Source organism: Parasteatoda tepidariorum, chromosome 7 (assembly GCF_982258835.1).
Source record: "Parasteatoda tepidariorum strain Cologne lab strain chromosome 7, Ptep-v5.0, whole genome shotgun sequence".
NCBI lineage: Eukaryota > Metazoa > Arthropoda > Arachnida > Araneae > Theridiidae > Parasteatoda > Parasteatoda tepidariorum.
In genome coordinates this window covers 79733789-79754618 of record NC_141761.1, presented here as the reverse complement: position 1 = coordinate 79754618, position 20830 = coordinate 79733789, and the positions used below count along the sequence as shown (strand labels likewise).

The 20830-nt window shown below is 29.9% G+C and overlaps 1 protein-coding gene across 3 annotated transcripts in view; it reads right to left on the bottom strand.

Moving 5' to 3' along the window:
* LOC107442262 (arylsulfatase B) overlaps positions 1-20830 on the bottom strand; it is a 42658-nt gene that overhangs the window by 19282 nt on the left and 2546 nt on the right. Inside the window, exons 1-4 of one of the 3 annotated variants that reach the window (XM_043043183.3) lie at positions 10944-11124; positions 9235-9349; positions 6985-7144; positions 1600-1712 (exon numbers count right to left, since the gene is read on the bottom strand). In XM_043043183.3, coding sequence (XP_042899117.2) covers positions 1600-1712; positions 6985-7144; positions 9235-9339 — 378 coding nt within the window. In that variant the 5' untranslated portion in view covers positions 9340-9349; positions 10944-11124. Of the gene's footprint in view, positions 1-1599; positions 1713-6984; positions 7145-9234; positions 9501-10943; positions 11125-20830 lie in introns of those variants that run through there. The other 2 variants (XM_087168127.1, XM_087168126.1) reach the window with 2 other exon arrangements.

Sequence of the window (20830 nt, the reverse complement as noted above, 5' to 3'; positions counted from 1 at the left end):
AACGGTAGAAAAAAAGTCTTGACTTGTCGCTCCAAAGAAAAAAAAATCTAATTTCTATGTATAAACGATCGGTCGGTCTACCATTGGCTTGTAGTAAACCACTACTAGCCAGTATCGGCTTGCAGTAAACGATCTGCACGATTATACTTATTGATCAAACTTTCAAGGACGGCAACACGTTCATGCAAATCAAGTCGATGTACCATATTATGGATGTCATTCATTGAAACAATCCCGAATTACTGTTGAAACTCCTGTAGTTTGGGATCTTACGATTGAGAACAGTTCTTTCGAATTTCTCTTATTTTTTTCGTGTTTGATTCTGTGTACATTCTGACAATCACCACTCTCTTTTCAAATTCAAATAGGCCACTTTCGATTTATTTCGGATAATTCCCCTAGCTAAATGTGCCACTGAAAGATATATCCTTTCTGTGATGCCCGACGATTACATCTTTTCGAAATCAGATAACTTTGCACTTCTTGTAGTGAGTCATCGGCTATGGGAATCACGAAAGCAGTGATGTTTGTTGCGCAACATTTAATGGCGGAGGCGTGATGTACTCGTACAGCAAACCGCACCCACATAGACATCATCCAACCATCATCCAACCATCATTTTTCAGGGCTCTATTTTTTTAGCAGCCATGTCAGGAAAGCCACTCAACTTTGATCCCGTTTAGACTACGTGCACAGCGCCTGATTTGGTATTCCTCTCAAGGAACCTCACCATAACCAACGAAAGGACTTTCAGGCATGATGCTCCTTTCTACGTATACACACAGCTTGATTAATTGACTACCTAGAATCGAACTCACAACTCTCGGCTCTCCATCAGCGGAGTGAGCGAAATCTTTACTGAGCTACCTGAACTCCATATCAAAACGTCAGATATTCGAACTTTTTTATTTCCTATGAGCTGCACAATCAGTCTTCCGGATGAGCAGACCTAGTGCGTTCTCCAGAAGTGGTATCCACTCTTTCAGGACCACCACAATGAATGAGATACCGTTGGCCATGTTAATTTGGACGTCTAGTTTCTGCCACACTAGATGGCAGCACCGAGACACTATTTGGATGCTAAAGTGCACCAGGAATTTAATTTGGCAGGAAATGCCAAGAGCCAATGAGGCACCCCATGGGATCTTTTACATGCCACATAATCATACGACATGGCCGCTGAGGATTTTCTGCATCCCGAAAATTTGGTTTCTGGGCCAGGGATCGAACCCGCAGACTTGGGTTCAGAAGGCCAATGACAAACAAACTGCTCTACCCAGTCACTGACATTCGCTGATATGCTGAATTTTTTTCCCACACATATGCAATGTAATATGTAGAATTTATAGTCGCATGCAGTATTACGAACGGGATTCTTGCTTACCCATATGCAATATCACATGCGAAATTGTCCATCTCATAGAATTTAATATGAGCTAGAGCGTTAAATTTATAAATTGAATGAGTTTAATTCTGATTCATTTAATTTATAATTAATTATGATATGTGTATTTAATATTGTATTTAAATCAAATGTATATTTTAATACTCGTTAAAAAATGTAAACTTGTTAATTAATAGTTAAAGGTTGTGTCATACCTTGCCTACAGCCCTAGTGGAATAACCAATTGATTTAAGGTACTGCGGTAAAATCTTTTCTTGTAAAGGCAAACCCCAAGGAGCATCCGCAACGATCACTCGATGTTGAAATCCTGCAGCAAAAATTATTATTCATGTACTTTTATTTATGTTTATTTATATTTTATTTATATTTATTTTATTATTTTTTTATTCAAAACATAGATGTTGAAATATTCCAATCTTTCATCATTGTTATAAGAAGAAAAGTAAATGTTACTCTGAATTTGCATTGCATGCAATGAAATTTTATGCAAAATTCTAAAAGAAAAAATTGTTGCACAAAGTCTTCAAAAATTAATTCTACTATTTACGCTTTTTTTACATACAATTACATTTTTCCATTTAAAATTTAAATGTAAATCTTGGCACTAGGTGACATTTTCCAAATAATGAATTTGTAATCCAAAAAGTTTTACCATATAATATTCCTTACTTGAAAACAATTGTTCTAAATTGAAAAAGTAGAAAACGATTCTAGATATATTCCTTAATATTCCTAAATAGTTATTTTTCCTTTCTATTTTTGAAACATTGCCTGAAGTTTAATTTTACATTTTTCTAAACTTTGGTATAAATAAATTATTTTACAGCAATAATTTGTATGCGGAATATTTCAATATGCTGTATATTAAAATCAGCTTTCGATGCTTTGTACAACATTATTTTTCGCAAAGAAAAATATTTAAAACGAGCTGTTTTTTCCCCTCAAACTATTGAGATATCAAATGCAACACTTCGCAACTATTAAATGTCTTGCTTTCGATATAGTTTATTTTGATCTATCTTAGTGTGTCTACGAAATATTATTTTAACAAATTGACATTAAAAAATCTTCAATACTTATAACTTAGGAATATATCATTTAAGAGACTAGCTCTATTTGAGAATATACTCCTAAAATTAGTCACCTAAAAACGAAATTTTATTTGATGTCTCATGTAAATCAACTCCAGTGAAAAGTCAAAAACTGCTTTATCATTTATCGGCTTTAGTAGAAAGAAAAGTTTCTGAGAACTAACCGAACAGAATTATAAAATATTCTGGCATATAAATAAAATTATTAATAGATTAGTTGAAAAATTAATAGCAAAGAAATTTTTTAGTAAATAAATTTTGTCACGGAATTGCCCAAAATGGATTTGCACATGGAAAAAATTATATAAATTAACAAAGAAATTTTTTCGTAAATAATTTTGACCACGGTTTTTCCCCGAAATGGATTTGAACATGGAAAAATTGTATAAATTAACAAAGAAAATTTTCAGTAAATATATCTACAATAATATATGATTAACTCAGTGATTTTATATACAATTTTATTACTTTAGTTGGGTATCCATTGTTTTATTTTATCAAATTTTGAAAGAGTTTATCTATTTGTTTTTTGGGTAAATAAATATTACTATATATTCTTTTAATTCTGTTCACTTCATTAAAGGTGGTATTTAAATAGATGTTCCCAGAAACTGCACTAGATTTTGCGATTACAAATTATGGTTAAGTTCTTCGTAACTAATCCGAATTAGCGTCCTGAAAAAATGATGGTTATGGTTTCAAACTTATGGTTATGGAATTTATATTTTCAAACCAAATAGGAAAGTTCTCTTTTTCATCAAGTTACCCGTAGTTAATGTTCACGATTCTATTAATACGAGGGTTGCTATTTATATTTCTGGCCTTGGCAACAGTAATTGTTGCTGGGCGACCGCAGACGATTTTAATCGAAAGTTTGATATTTTTAAACATAAATTCATCAGACGATTTACCATTATAGCTTCATTTGTGTTGTTGACAGTAAATTGAAAAGTTCTTCTCTTTCAAAAAATGGAATTGAATCGTGAACATTTTCGTGCCATTATTTTTCATAACTTTCGACGTGGATTGTCAAGACAAGAGTGCTTCGATGAACTTAATTCTTTATTCAGCGATAAAGCGCCATCCTACAGCACTGTAAAAAATTGGTATAACGAATTTAATCGTGGTCGATGTTCGATCCAGGACGAATCCCGTGCAGGTCGTCAAAAATCCGTTGTTGTGCCAGAAAAGATCGATGCTGTGCGTGAACTGATAAAGTAAGATCGTCATGTGACATACCGTGAGATAGAGGCGTCTTTGGACATTAGTATGACTAGCATCAATAAAATATTGCATGAACATTTGAGCGTAAAAAAAATTTGTTCGCGTTGGATCCCGCATAATCTGACAAACGCTCAAAACAAGGCTCGTGTCGATTGGTGCAAGGAAATGTTGGAAAAATACGTTCAAGGTACATCAAAGGCTGTGTATAACATCTACACAGGTGACGAATCATGGATCTATGCATATGAGCCGGAAACAAAACAGCAATCAACTGTATGGGTCTTCCAAGACGAGGCAAAACCAACAAAAGTTGTTCGAGGAAGAAGCACATCGAAACAAATGATGGCCTGTTTCTTCGGCATTAACGGTCATGTGGCAACAGTGGCGTTAGAGCAACGCAGGACGGTCAATTCTGAATGGTACACGACCATTTGTTTGCCAGAAGTCATCGGAGAAATTCGAAAAAAGCAGAGAACAGGCGAATCCTTCTTCATCATGACAATGCGAGCTCTCACACATCGACTCAAACAAAGGCATTTCTGACGGAGCGAAAGATCGAACTGATGGGTCATCCGCCGTACAGCCCTGATTTGGCATCCAATGACTTCTTCTTATTCCCACACATCAAAAATAAATTACGTGGACAACGATTTTCGACCCCCGAAGAAGTGGATGATGCATTCAAAATTCATGTTTTGGAGTTACCTCAATCGGACTGGAAAAAGTGCTTTGAAAATTGGTTCAAACGCATGCAAAAGTGTATTGATCATCATGGAGAATATTTTGAAAAACAATAAAACCAGTTTCGATCCTACATATTTGTTTTTTTCATTATTAGGCCAGAAATATAAATAGCAACCCTCGTAAGGGAAATGCCGAGTGTCTATCAACAAATAGTTATAACTGTTCTAAATCCGCACTAATTGAAAGATCGCAAAGATTGAGATTTACCATAAGCACTCTACATAGTATGAGCACACTGTTCCACAACAAAAGCTTGCATGTATGAACTGAAGAGTCTCGAAACTGCTGAAAGAGCGTGAAACACAAAGCGAAAGCAGAACGGCCGTCTACCACTCCCTCTTTCTGCTACACCCTCTCACAGGAGTTTCGAAACTTCCGATCCATGGTTGCAAGCTTTTTTTTTTTTTTTAATCTGTTTGAGGAATGCTCCCATATCTCATGAGCTGCTTCCGGTGAATCTCTTCTTGCAACATAATTCGAACAAATGTAGCTTAACATTACTATGTTTTCGGCAGACACGAGTGCTTTCAATTTCGATTCAACTACTTGCATGGGATTTCTTCAAGTAACGCAAACGTAGCGTTTTTAAAATTTTTACAATACTTTAACATAAAGCCGGGATAGCCTGGTTGGTAGGGCACTGGGCCCATGTCCAAGAGGTCATGGGTTCGATCCCCACCGGCCGAAGACTCCCCGTGTAGTAAATGGTGACGGATGCGCGTCAAATCTGTCGAGTCCCAGATTCCTCCATGTTCCCATAACAAATCATACCTCTGGAGGTATTAATCCAGGAGCTTCGTTGTCTTCTGGATTGGTTCAAAAGTACAAGGCTACGGAGTTGAACATTGGTAGTCATAAACCCAAGATTGGGTCGGTGGTTCAACGACGGTTATAAAATTAAAAATTATAAAAATAAAATACTTTAACATAAATTTAAAAATTATGTCAGTAACAAAGCACCATTAAACTCTAATCAGCAGCAAATCTAATTTTTTATAACTTAGCTCAAAACTGAATATTTTCGTTTCAAACAGGCTATTTAACTTCAGCCAGATTTGTTCTAACTTTCGATCTATAATTATTAAATTTAAGAATAAGAAAATTCTCACACTTTTAGCAATTCAAAGAAAATTATTTCGATTATTTTACGGATACTTTGAGAAGGAATAAACCTGATGATAATTAAAATTATTCCTGTGGAAACATAGATCGCTCTTGTAAGGATCAGCTAGGGAATGATGATTCTTGTACAGTGATTGAGACTAAGTTAGAATAGAAAATAAAAACATTTCGATTTTAGCAGAACCCTCAAAGTTTTAGTTTGTTTCTGTGATCTGCTAAAAATTCGAAACTTCTGAAAACAAACTTTTAGATCATGTAATAAATAAATTTATATAAATTCGTGATATTTAAACGTGGGCGAACTACTTTCCTCTGAATAGCTTGTTACAGCCTTTAAATATTTAGTCTTTGTACTGGAAACTGTTTAACTCCCACCGGTAACTCTTCGGTAATTGAAGTTACCCCAAATTTTGTTCCATTCAATACTCTATTTCAGAAAAACAAATGGAAAAGGTCCCAATATAATACATTACCTTTTAAAAAAAAAATTAAGTGATAAAGCCTATTTAAAAATAGAAACTAGTTAACGCTCAACGATTTATAGAAGTTTGTATTAAATCGAAAGAAATGTATGCAACATACGCTAAATGTAAAGATACAGATTCAATCATTCAATTAATCACTTTACTATTATCGAAAATTTATATTGCTGCAATCATTCAGCATTTTTTTTGTATTCAAACATAAAGTTCAATATGTAAAGGTAGTAAGAGTATTTTAAATAAAATGTTTTTGGTTAGACTGAAATTTCATAGAAACTAATTTAATCTTAAAAATTTCTTGTTTCAATCTAACGATTTTAATCTCTCAAAAAATTAAAATTAAGCAATGCGAAGAAGTCTCTCTTCAACTCTAGCTTGTTACACATTTGATAAAATCTACTTCAAAATTACATTTGTCAAGTAGATAATTGGAAATTGCTTTAAAGCACTTTTCTTAATTTTAAAACCCACAGTCAGTTTAATTTTAAGGGAAGATATTTCGCTCGAAATAGACAAGAAACCTTCTACTTATTCAAAGTTTATATTCTTTGAGGTAAATTTTTATAATCATTTTTTTTATTCTGAGCCTATTTTATGCTCAGCTTATTTTACTTATTTGAAATATCTTATAACTCTTTAATCAATAAGAGCCTTTGGGGAACTAATCCGCATTTGCGTTATAATGCGAGGAAAACCAAGAAACTCTCTCATAGTTGTCCCGACGACAAGAGCATTCTAACCCAGGATCTGTATTACGTCAGCAATGTGATTACTAAGAGCTGGGAGCAGAACTCGTATCTACCAGCCACCGCAGACGTTATGTAAAATCTCTCTAGTGCTCTACACACGCTGTCCAAGAAAACTAATTTTTAAAATTCATAAATTGAAGAGAGAATGCACTCTATACGATGCTTACCTATACGAATGGGATATTTTCCGGTCATTAATGCTCCCCTGGATGGTGAACACATGTGGCTGGTATAGTAGTTATTCAGAATTATTCCATCTCTAGCAATGACATCAATGTTCGGAGTTGGGATTTGTATAGAACCATGGAAGCTTACATCATTCCATCCCTATCAAAACAGAAATCAAACAAACAAAATCTTTAATTTATATGCAGTACAAGAAACTCCTTTTTAAATTTACTCCGATGGTTGTTTAGTTATACAGTGTCTTTTTTTAATTTGAAACTAGTTTCTTATTGACTGTATGAAACATTTATAATTAGTTTACATTATGACATTACAGTAAATTTAAAAAGGAGTTTCTTGCACTGCATATAAATCATATGCAGTGCAAGAAACTCCTTTTTAAATTTACTCCGATGGTTGTTTAGTCATACAGTGTCTCTTTTTAATTTGAAACTAATTTCTTATTGACTTTATGAAACATATATAATTAGTTTACATTATTACCAATTCCCCGTGTATTAAATTGTGAGTGGTGCACGTTAATTCTGTCTAAGTCTTCGTAGCAATCAACACGTCTTGGTTAACTGCAGTGTTTCCCAAACTTTTGACTTTTGTGCATCCTTTCTAAATTTTTCGTAACACTGTGTACCATTGATACAAAATGAATATATTTTTTACTGTAAAAAAAAATTGCCCAAAAGTTAAAAATCACAACTGGCTGTTGATACTCCTAATTATTAACTGTTAACTCTGCAAAAGATAGCCAATAGAAAAATACGTAATCGTAGATTTTCATTGCTAGCTTTGTTTTTAAATACAATTTTGAGAAATTTTCGTTTGTTGCAAGATATTTCGCATAAGAACGCGTACCCCAGCTAAACTGTTCCCGTACCCCTGGGGGTGCGCGTACCACACTTTGGGAAACACTGGTTTACTGAATTAGAGATTGATCGTACTCTGGTTCAGTTCAAAATTCAATTTATGGATGAATGAATTGAGTAGATTTGCTTCGTTCCTGTTGAACTGACTGTGACGTGTGAGTGGCAAAATCGAAATCTTGGCCATAGATGGTGAGACTGAGAAACAAGAAGCTCATCCTCTGCCTTAAAAATCAGCTTGATTTTCAAGCAGGATTGCTCTTATTGGCAAGTAGCATATGTAACAACAAATATATTACCTTGACCCTTACCTTGAGATACTTTAACTCTAACCCTTTGCAGAATTTTTATTAAACATATATTTTGTACTCTTTATGTAATTTTGCTGTAATTTAGGTCAAAATAAGTGAAAAATTTTATTTTTAGCATTTCAATAATTTATGGTTATGAAATATAGCATGAAACACGGGTGTCTCTTTTTAAGTTAAAGGTAAAATCTTCCAAATACCTATACTTCAAGGCAATAATTCTTCAAAATTGCACTTATTTACTATTATTATTGCACTTATTAAGAACTAAGAGAAACAGTTACTTATCATTGAAATTTCTTTAACTTACGAAATCAATTATAGATATACTTTTGAATGCAAATGAAAACAAAATTCAGACTACTTTTCTTGGAATTTACATGTAACATTTTATATATTACAGATTTTTTTGTAACTATTTGACTTTTTTTTATAGTTAACACATTGAATGCCACACTAATTTTACATGGCTTGCCAGTCTGGACAAAATGATTTTCTCAGTATGAGTAGCATTTTTTAATGAAATATTTCTTCAAACCATTTTAGCAACAACAATATAAAAAATTTAAAAGCATTAAAAATTTACTCGAATTATGTGTTTCTAATAATCTTGACTTCGCCGGTTATCGGTGACTCCCGTGGAGCTACGAAGAAACTCAGTGCCGGTCACCAGTGGCCCCGTTTCGCAACGAACAAACTCAGTGCCGGTTACCGGTGACCCCCTTGGCATTCAACGTGTTGAAAAATAACAAAATACAGTTTTGTTTGTAATCAGAGCCTCAAAAAAAATACATAAAAAGGACACCGGTAACCGATCTGCGTCATAGAGCCAATAAAGGTCCTCAGATTCCATCACTATTTTCTATTATTCTTTCGAAAAAATAGCGCAGATTTGCTATGTCATCTTTGTTAATGGATTTTCAATCTTAAATCTGAAATTGGTGACAATTTATATGGAAAATTTATACACCAAATCTATTGATCACAGTTCAACAAAAAAAGTTCAATTAGTTTTGAACAGATATTTTTCTTAAATCTCTAAATATTAAAACAATAAAAACTATACCAAGTCATCAACAATCATGAAAACAATATGAGGTCTCTTTCGATCTCCAGCTATACGTAATCCCATAAGAGTACACACAAAAATGAAATTTCTAATTATCTTCATCCTGAAAACTCTGAAAAAGAATATTGTTACAGAAATGTGCAGTACGCAAAAAGAGATAATAATATGCTTAAAAATAACCCAGTCTACTATGATAATACAATCCATTAATAATTTTGTAAGATTAAATATGATAATATTGTCCTATTATAAATTTAATACGTAATTGCTTTATAAATTATTTTTTATTGGCATGAAGAAATACAACTTGCGTTCAAGTAAATCAATCAAAGAGCTATTTGAACCAAAAAATAATTAATTTATATTGTTAACACGTTGAATACCACGCTAATTGTACATGGCTTGCGCATTTGACCAAAATGATTTTTGTGTGTTCTATATTACATTAATTTCTTCAAACCATTTTAGTAGCTATAATAATGTAAAAAAATTAAAAGCGTTAAAAATTTAATTGAAATATGTGTTTCGAATAATCTTGACTTCGCCGGTCACCGGTGACCCCCGTGGCGCTACGAACAAACGCAGAGCCGGTCACCGGTGACCCCCATGGCATTCAATGTGTTAAATGAAAAGAAAGTTGTTCTAACTTCCATAAACTAAATTCTTAACTTCTTTTTTTTTTAATTTCAATGTATTAATATGAGAGATGGATTTATTAATTTTTTTCGAAACTTTTCCGCATTATTATAAGGAAATAATACATGGGTTAAAATTAGTCTACTTACTCTAATAATTTAACACAATAAAAATGTTTTTGTTAATAAATGTATATGTTTTGTAAATAAAAAAATAATAATGTCTTATAAATAAACACAAAAATATTGTCTTGCCATACACTGAATTCGTAATTGTTTTCTAAATTGTTTTGCATTTGTATGGAGGGGGAAAACGGCTATTCAAGTAACCCTAACTAAGAACTTCATGAACTTAACAGTAATAAATTTATATAATTATATACAAAAATATTATCTTCCCTGCCATAAACTAAATTCTTATATGTTTTATTTTAAATTTTATTATGTTAAATTGAGAACTAAAACATGGGTTTATTCACTTTTTTCGAAATTTTATTCACTTTTTTCGAAATTTTCGAATCATTTTTATTTAACTCATTATCATCATCAATAATCTCTTATAATCATTATCAGAATAAATCATTTTTATATAACTTTTATAACAATTCAATAGTTTTGTTACTATCTGAGAAATATTTTTTCAAATGCATATAAATATCCTTCTCGAGTAGTCGAATAAGCAACACCCCAAGGGTTTACGCGACCCGATCAGAAACTTTGCTGTCACTTGAATATAGGTGACGCGGCAGTCAACGTGTTAATGTGAAAACATAAAACATCTATTTTAGCTACTCAACCTATGAGCTACTTGAACCCAATAATTCCAATGTTGTATTATTTAATACAAAAAAATATTGTTACGCTGCAACCTAGTTCCATTACGTTTCCCATAACTGATGTTGATATCTTCATAAAAAAATATTTATAAAGAGCCTTATTTCATTTTTTAGTCAACATTTTAAACACAACATATAATTTCGTATTACCTTAACTTTTAAAAAAATTACCATATAATATATTCTATACCAAAAAAAAAGAAAAATTAAACATTGAATTATAAAAATGATTTACCTGGTGGGCAATAGCTAAATCTGTTTAGTAAAATTCATTTTTCCCTCCTTGCGGTACTCATTTTTAAAGTTTAGGCATAAAATTCTTTTAAAATATCTAGTTTAAAAAACTTCGATACCTTTGAAACATTAGATATATCTACACACTTCTAATGCATTCATATTGTTTTGGTCAAGAAGTCTTTTTATCGAAGTTACTTATGACTATCTGTAAAAATGTGAGATTGTTTGTATTTTTTCTTTCTGAAATGAGTTCATTAAATGTTACAAGGACAACGCGTGAAACGCTTTTCTTTCGTTATCTCCCGGCAAATCGTCAATGCATTTCGTCATCTTTAGAAACATTAACCTCATTTTCGCTAGTTAATCGAAAGCATACATACGTCATTATCAATTTAAAATTAATTATTAAAATAATTAGCCATTATTTTTTAAGACTCAGCATTTCTTGTTTTCTTTTTTTCTCTTTCTGGTTTGAAATTTAAAATAATGATTGTTGTTGTATTGTATTCTGTAGTCAAAATGGATTTTTTTTAAAAATGGAAGATTCTTGAAGATTCGTTAATGATGAAGATAAGCTACAGGAAAAATGTTTTTAAAAACCATTAAAGGAATCTTACACTTTCAGAAAAATCAGTTAAAAGCTGAACCCCAGTACCGGTATCTTGAACAGTATTGTGAAACAAATCCGATGTAAACTTAATAAGGCATTAAATTGAAGCATTATCCCCTTCGGGTTGAACCGAGTTATTTATTTATTTTTATTTTATATAATCGGCGTTGAACAGCCGACCCAATGTTGAATTTACGATTATCAGTGTTCAACTTCATAGCCCTGTAATTTCGAACTCAACCCAGAAGACAAGGGAGATCCTGAACAAACTAGTCCTTAAGGAAGGCTTTTTGATGGAACCCTCATTTGCGTTACATGGAAATGAAAAACTCGAAAATCTCTCACGGTTAGACCGACGACAAGGAGTTTTTAACCCATGATCCTTCAACCAATGAGGATATTTTATGTCAGCACTGTGGTCGGTGCGAGACAGGAGCTGACGTGAGTCACCTCTTTGGGAGGCAAGCGCTCTATCCCCTAAGCCACGGCAGCTCGAACCATAAGGAAGTTAAAAAGTAAGGTAACTTAACATCATTTGTAAAGTTGAGTGATTATATCTCTAAATATGCCAGAGCAGCGTAAACTAGTTAATCAGGATTATTTGTTATAAGAAAAAAGAGAATATGGATAAAAATGATATGGTAATATAGTTTTTCACCATTTTACTGCTGGAAATTTGAACGATGTAATGGTTGCTTATCAACATGGTTCTAAATTTCTAACTGTCGGGAGTTAAACGATGATAAGGAAATGAAAGTAAATTTCGCATTTTGAAAACTAATTTTTCAGTTTGGAAATTTAAATTTAAAAGAAAAAGTCCGTAACAGATGCTACCCTGCGGATTTCCTTTAACGTGGTTCGAATTTCCTAAGTTATTTGTCAGTGAAGGAAAAATTGGCTCTCTTTATACCTCCATAATAAGTCAATAAAATTTTCGAACTCTTAGTATGTAATACAAAATCATAATTTGATTTTCTTTTTTCTTTTTTTTTTTTTGAAATAAATAATCATCAAACATATATCAGGAAGTCCTTCAAAAACAGGGAAACCAAATTAATCGTAATCACGAAACTGTGTATAAAGTAGTAATCACGAAAACCATAACTTCACGAAAATAAATAGGATGTTATATAATGACCCCCCTAAATGTATATTTTTCGAATCCTCGTTGAAATGAAATAAAAAATCCATGAACATTAGCTATCAGTTTAAGTTTTATATTCATTCGTTGAAGAAATAAAAATGCTTTTGAAATCTGACAAGTTACTCGAAAGAAATAGGATAAAACAGCAAAACCAGTTTGATTACCATTCGTAACTTGGGTCTTTCTAATAATAAACACTTAGAGCTCCTCATAGTTTCTTCCAAGAATCATACAGGTTTAGCTGTTTTCCGTCCCGTTTTTCACAATAATGAGCATAGATTTCGATTACGTTTTTATTTTTTACTAACTTAGTTATTAATTCGCGGTCAACAATGTTCACTTTCTTATTATTACTTCATTTTTTTAAGAGTTTCAGAAAAAGAACAGCATGGAATATTTTACTTCTGGATGTCAGTTTCACCAATTTGATCTAAAGTGTGATTTAAACATGAACATTTTCATCAGCTCTATAAAAATATTGCTTCTAGTTTTTAAACGAGGATAAAATTTTCGTAGTGTTTACAGTTTTCTTTATGAAAAATACTTTTTACGACTATCTGTAGAAAAAATATTTCCATCGCTTCAAAAGTTTCCAAATTGTATAATCATTATGATTAAAATAAAAACAAGAAACAAAACGATTGAACTTTGCCAAATGTATCAGGAAAAAAAGTCTAAAACTATCTACTTATACAACTCACAAATTTATAAATTTATGTTAAGAATTGTAGTAGTATTTTATTTTAATTTGTTAATATACAACGAGAAATGGATTAAAAATATTTTTTTTTCGAAATTGAATAATGTTAGTATTAGGTATCAAATCACATTTTCCCACTTTTTTGCATTGCTTACGAAATTCAATTTTTCTCATAAAATTATTATTTATTTTATTTTAATTTTTAGTATTGTTATTATTTCATTCAGGAATAATGAAAAACATGTAGATTTAATTGAGAAACTTTTAAGTTCAAAATCTAGTTTCAAGCTAGTGCTGCCATCTGTTCAGCAAATGCTCAGGTTTTTATGCAAGTTTCACAATTTAATAAGTTTAGTTAGTGCATTCAGTAGAGTGCTTGCCTTACCTTTTGAAAAATTGAAATAGTACTTGCTAAAAAAATAATTTTTTATTGATTAATGATTTGAAATTAGTTTATTATCTGGTTGCTTTTTCTTAATTTCTCTGTTCATGTTGTATGCATTATTAATTTACTATATGTAATTTATATTGCTTTAGAAATAGTTGATTTTTATCCTTTAATAATAACTCAATTACTAACAGACTTGTTATTTTACGTCAATATTATTAATTAAGAAAGTAATTTGAAGATGAGTCAACTGTTTATCAACCCAATCCATTCTTAAATGATGACGTAAATTTAAAGGGAGAAAAAACTCTTCGGTTCTTTATTACAAAAACATAAAATAAGTGTACCTAAAATAAAACAAAATTAAATAAATTTTGAATTTACTGAATACTTGTTTCGAATATTCAATTGGTAATTTCATTTTTCCACGTAATTTCTTTTAAAATCCTCTATCCATCCCGAATAAAATTCTGCATTATACTCATTTTACATCATTCAGTATTAAATTTATACTTTTTATTCACTGCTATTTTTTTATTAGAATTTATTTATACTTCAAACATAAAATGGAAATAAAAGGCCATTCAAATAGAAACTTTTTACGAACATTTTTAAATGAAAAGGAAGTTGGATTTATTTTACGGTTAATGTTATCATAAATAAAATATAGATGGCAGCACCAACATTTTCTTAATTTTTAATAATTTTGTTAAAGTTGTTCTTCAAAGCTATCATCACAGAAAAACACGCATTCGACAGCAAATACTAGGATATTTTTATCTATGTTATTCTTCGTTGCTCAAAACATTAATCACGAGTGTTCATTTCATTGTATTCGTAAGAGTTATCTGTCCATATTAAGCTGGCTATCTCCTTACTAAGCATAAAAGAAAGGCGAAAAAGGCGTTTTGTAAAATTGAAAAGTATTAGAGATAATTTTTTTGCAAGCTAAAAACTTAAAACAACAGTTTTTCTGCTCATTAAATAAAAAAAAAAATAAAAATAAAAAATAATTAAAAAAAAAAAAAAAAAAAGCACTTTTCTTAATTTATTTCTGAAAAATTAAGATGTAATTGGCAATAATTATTTGCATGATTTTAAGCATTCTGGTTACTAAACTTTCTAAAAAATTTTAATAATTGATTCTTTTTGTAAATATCGAAATTATAACAAGCAAAAAAATACTTTTGCTTTACAAACAATGTATATTTAGAAAATTCGCCTTTACTTAAAAATTACAGAAATTGCGTGCATTAAAGGTAGTTAGCTTTTAAATTATACTGAATTTAATTGCTTAATGCCATTTCTTAATAGTTGGAGACTCGATAAAACTGATTCTTCTTATAAACATTTATAAATCAATCAAAATACGTTCTTATAATGTCAACAAAAAAAAAAGGCAGCTTTGTAATAAAGTTTGAACTTCGAAAAAAGACGTCTATGCGTGTCATGGCCATATTATTAAATAAAAACTAGATCAACTTTTATGAATGATAGAGCAGTGCAATTGTAAAAATAAGTATAAGATTTAATTTAAATTTTTCAAACTGTAGGAAGGGAATCACGTCATATTTTTCTTTTTACTTCTGTTGTTACTTATAGGCTTTCTTTATCATGTGAAGAAACACTTTTTAGTCATTGTAAATTCGAATATTGTGAGTTCGACTGGCTCAATCAGAGAAATTAGGTTAACTTTATCCAACTACAGTCAGCGCTCTCTATCGCTAATTGTAGAAATGAAGCATAATGTCAACAAGAAGTTCGTAATTACTATAAATATTTTCAGATTTTTTTTCCGATGCATCAGATTTTTTTTCTTCTGATTTACACTATATTTTTTACCCATTTTGGGAAAATCATCTGGCTCATTATCTGTTTAATTATTTAGACTATAAGCTTGTTAGAAAGGTTTTAATCTTTATACATAAATATTGTTTATAAGAAAAGAAAAAACCACTTTATACTTAGGTACATACTTAAATACAATAATTTAATAAATTAGTTTTTTTTTAATAATTTCTTAAATATTTATATGTTATACAAAAACATACGAACAGCGCATTTAAAAAAGTAATAATAATTATAAATAAAGACATATGAGCAGCATGCAAATATTATGAAAAATCATATTAAAAAATCATATTAAAAAATCATATTAAAAAATAATATTAAAAAATAATATTTAAAAATAATATTAAAATCTATCATCGAAAATTATTTTTCGTCTCTTTCTCAGACTTTTATAGCCACGTGAAAGTGTTTTTATTTATTTTTACTTTTTCTAATCAATGATATGACGTAAAAGGAATAACTCTTAAATTTTAAGTGATATTTCGTTTAAGTTACGTCATTTAAAATTTAAAAGATAAAATAATTAATTATTCAGTTTAAAAAATTAGGTAGGAAACATTTTGTGTGTATTTAAACTTCTTTAAAATCATTATAGTATACCATTAAACAGAGCAACAATGTTTAACACTGTGTTGTTTTCTGATATATATTTTTTTAATGATGTATTAATTACCAAAAAAGCTTAAACATTATGCTTATTATTATTTTTGATTTCAGTCATTTATTTTTTTTTCTCATTATCAATAAATACAATAATAATTCGTTTAATAAGTTGAGAAATAATTTATTTAGAAATTGAGAAATAATTTATAGTAATTAAAATAAAATTTCAAAAACTTTTTTTTAATGACTATGTAAAGTAATTAAAGTAAAAACACTTCTTCCAAACAAGCTTTCTTTTAAATTTAATTATGTTTAATAATACACGTTTTACTTCAAAAATCTTCGTAAAATTTAAGACAAAAACATTTATTTCACATTTAAATCCAAAAACTTTATTTCACATTTAAATCAAAAATTTTATTTCACATTTAAATCAAAAACTTTATTTCACGTTTTAACTTTCATCTATACATAATAATAAGCGCGGCTGTGTGTTTGTCTGTCTGTAATCACAATATATCGCCCCAGAAGCCTTGCCCAGGCACGAAACTCGGTACATAATTGTGTTTTGACATAATGAAGAAGTATTTTTTTTCTTTTTCAAAAATGTGGATTAGTTTTTAAGTTATCAGTCATTTTGTAAGAAAATCTATGCTTTTTCGTCTTCAAAGAGCCATATTCAAAAAACTATTAAAAAATGCATATACTTTTCTCCATTCTTATAAATGTATGCTAATGCGAACCTTACAACCAATAATATACGAAGGAATTAATAATTTAATTGTAAGGTTCGCATTAGTTTACATTTATCAAAGTGGAGAAAAGTTTAACTTTTGTATTAAAAATGTGGCAACATATTCGATACGTAGATACTTACGTAGATACTTACACGTAGATACGTAGATTCGATACGTAGTATGATATATTTGTCGCTGTTCATAATTGTTATAAAGTTTTTCTTCTTCTTTCCACGCTCTATTTTTTTCTCTTAAGCGAAGACGATAATTTTTGTGGCGATATAGAAATAGAAATTGATACCATTAAAAATTAATTCGTTTTCGTGTTCTTTTCATGTACAGTCCGCAAAAAAAAAAACGAATCACCCTGAATAACTTTCGTTCTAATGATCGGATTTTCACGAACTAAGTGTCAATCTTAATGGTTCCTGGGGGTGACCTCAAATATGCTAATTAATTAGTGCTAACTATTAATTAAGTTACGAAATCAGACACAAAAACGTACTTTCTCTGAATAAACATGCATTTTTTTTTACATATTTGGATTCATTATCTTCAAAATATAGGGGGTAGCCGCAATCTGGGAAATGTGGTCCCCATAGTTTGGTCAGGAGAGCGATTCAAAGTTCGTACCCCTTAATGTTAATTTCGCTTTTTGCGTTTTCAGTCATATTTTCAAAACTAATGAAGCAATTCAAAAAAAATTTCACCCACTCATAAAACTCATTTACCCAAAGATAATTTCATGCAAAAAATAATTTTTAATAATTATTTATTATTTTTTATTATTTAATTAAAGTGAGGATGAAAAAATATTGAATTATAAGGTATGAATTTTTTTATACCATATTAATCTACATATTTTTCAATTGAAAAATCTAAAGTTTCAACTGTTTTTATTTATTAGAAGCTGAGAAAAATTAAAATTAATTATTTTTAAAAAAATAATTTGGCGACAATAAAGAAATAACTAATTGGGGCGATTAATATTAAAATGTGATAAACTTGGGAGGAACTTGACTTCGCGCGCGTAGCGTAAAATTTCATTCATATTTTTTTCGCTAATAATCGTTTGCTAATCTTTTTATTTTTATTTCTTTCACACTATAAAATACGATGTTTCTTTTTTAGTCATTTAATAATTTATTTGCAATTTAGTAAAGAATTTTGAATAAAAAACACTTTATTCAGCAAATGTCTAGTTTTAAAAAAGCGTGCTTCTGATAGAATACACCAGATTGTGCTCATTTAATGTGATTATTTTTTATTTTTTTTATTTTGTTTTTCAATAACTGATACAATTTCAATAATATACATACGTATGAAAAAGATTTGGAATAATATATTTATCAATTTCTTGAATATATATTTTATAAATATTAATAAAAATACGTAGTCAACATTTTTAAACATCTCTCACAACATCGCAAATTTCTCAACATCTTATAGGGTAAACTAAACAATGAAGGAACACTTAAACTTAGCTTGCCTTTAAAAAAAATTCATAAAAATTTCAAAATTTGTAATTTTAGCTAAATGATGGTTTCGACATATTTGTTATTAAATGCAAATTATGTAAAAAAAGTTAGATAACTTACATAATATTGTTTTAAGCTTTTGGTGGTTTAAATAATAAGTAGTAAGATGACCAAGTGAAGGAACAGTTCTTACCAGCGAATAAGCACTAAATTTTCCAGAGAATGAACATTTAATTTTGATAATGTTTGATGCTCGTTAGGAATCCATAGGCCACACAAATGTCTAAAAACAAGATTTTTCTTGGAATTACGACATATAACCATAGTTAATGTGGAAAATTTTACTTTTTTTTCAGTCATGGAATGGAAAGTAAAATATGTTTGAATACATAATTTTAAAAAAATGTTTTTCATTTTTTTCTCACAGTTTAATAGTCCGTTCTAAATTATGAATGTTTATCATTGTGTAATCTGATGATGTTTTTATTATTATTATAATTCGATCATTTTTTTGTTTAATCTTTTCCTCATATTTTTCAAGCTTTTTTTTAAATCTTTTTAAGTATTTTTTTTCTCTTCGTCATGAGTAATTTATTTCTTTTTCTTTTGATTTAACCTTCCTCTTTTTTCCAAATTTTTGGCCAATGTAAATGTATCTTCGAAATTTCTTTTGATTTTCCAGTTCCATTTCAAGAATTCCTCACTGGATAATAAATGAGAAAAAGGAGTTTCGAAGTTTGAGTAAAACCCATCTCTCATTGACTTATATCTAGTAGTTACTTATGAAACCAATCGTTTTTGCAACTAACAATGCCTCAAAAGGATTTATCTCAAAATCGGTTTTCAAGATACTTTCATTATTAATGTTAGTTGTCCCAGCTTCAGAGCCAAAATTTGATTATACAATTGTTCTTTTTGAAATAAATTCTTCAATATTGAGAAAAGCGCAGGCTATTGGATATTTGGGAGATTAAACTTTTCTGTCAATGTTCCTTTAAAAATTTGCAACATAACTTGTGAGATTTCCTTCTCAAGCTTCTGAAGAAATAGCGCATCGTTACTCTCGAAGCATGTGTTTTGTTGATAAGTTGTCTTGCTCATTAACTCTTGGTGTCTGTTTTGCATGCATTTGTTACAGTCAACGTTTTCTACATCGAATGAAAAAATATCGCATTTCATAAAAGCATTTTAACTTCATCAGTTGATGCCTCAAATCTTATTTAAAAATGGATGTAAAATTTTCTAGACATATTGTTTTACAATTCTTTTGTTTTCAAGATCTAACGAGATTTCCAAGAATTACGTAGAAAACTAAACCAGAAAATTTGTTTTGAGGAACAAAACTTGCTCAGTTTCAAATTGATATGAGATTTATACCTATCCAGAAGAAGCAAAATTAGGAATTTGATTGCATTTTTAATTAGCCATGGGTAGAAACATTTGCAATATATTTGTAAAATGTTGCTGCGGTCATCGTTTCATTTCATGAATAGCTTTTTCCAATGAAATATGTAGCAGGGACTGATTCTGTAATATCTCTACGAATTCTTCTGTAAGGAAAAACTACCAATGGAGGTACTTTTTCTTTCCTAGGTACTTTAGAATATAAATCCTTATAATTTTTAAGGCCGCAGATTTTTCCCGTTTAAGGGCAGTATTCAACTCTTGTTTCATTCGCATTGTAAATGCAATCACTTTATAAAAGGATGCCAGGGCTACTTCCCTCCTAAAGATTCTCTGAAGTTCTTAAAACCAGTATTCCGAATATTATTCTCTAAGGGAAGTTTTGCCTTTTGAAATTATCTTCGCATTGCACTGAGTTATCGGTGGAAGTCACCTTAAAAAAACTTCACCCATTTTTCACCTAGATAATTGTCTTTAAATGGATTTTTCCTACCAGTTCCCGTTAGGACATTAAAGACGGCAATAGGATAATAATTTAGCTAATTATTGGCACAAAATCCTGCAAAGATTCCATTCAAGCTTTTATTATTATATTCAGTTGTTATATTTAGTTAATAAACATAGTTTATTAAGGAGTCTATGGTATGATGTAATAACTAATCACTACATTTATAAAGATAAATAATAAATTAACTATTATTATAATTCTTTAAATAAATTTAGCAATTAAATCTGCATATTTAAATGAAATAGTTATAGGAACTATTCATACAACATTTAACTGAATTTTAGGAGTCCTCTATGTCGCTGAACTACTAATTATCCAAGTAATATCATATTTCACACATACTATTCATTCACTGGGAAATCTATTCTCAGTGAAGGAACATGCCTGTTCCTTCACTGGTTAGAAGTTGTTTTTTTTTTTTTTAACATAATTTTGATTTATAATATGACAAAAGGTACAAGA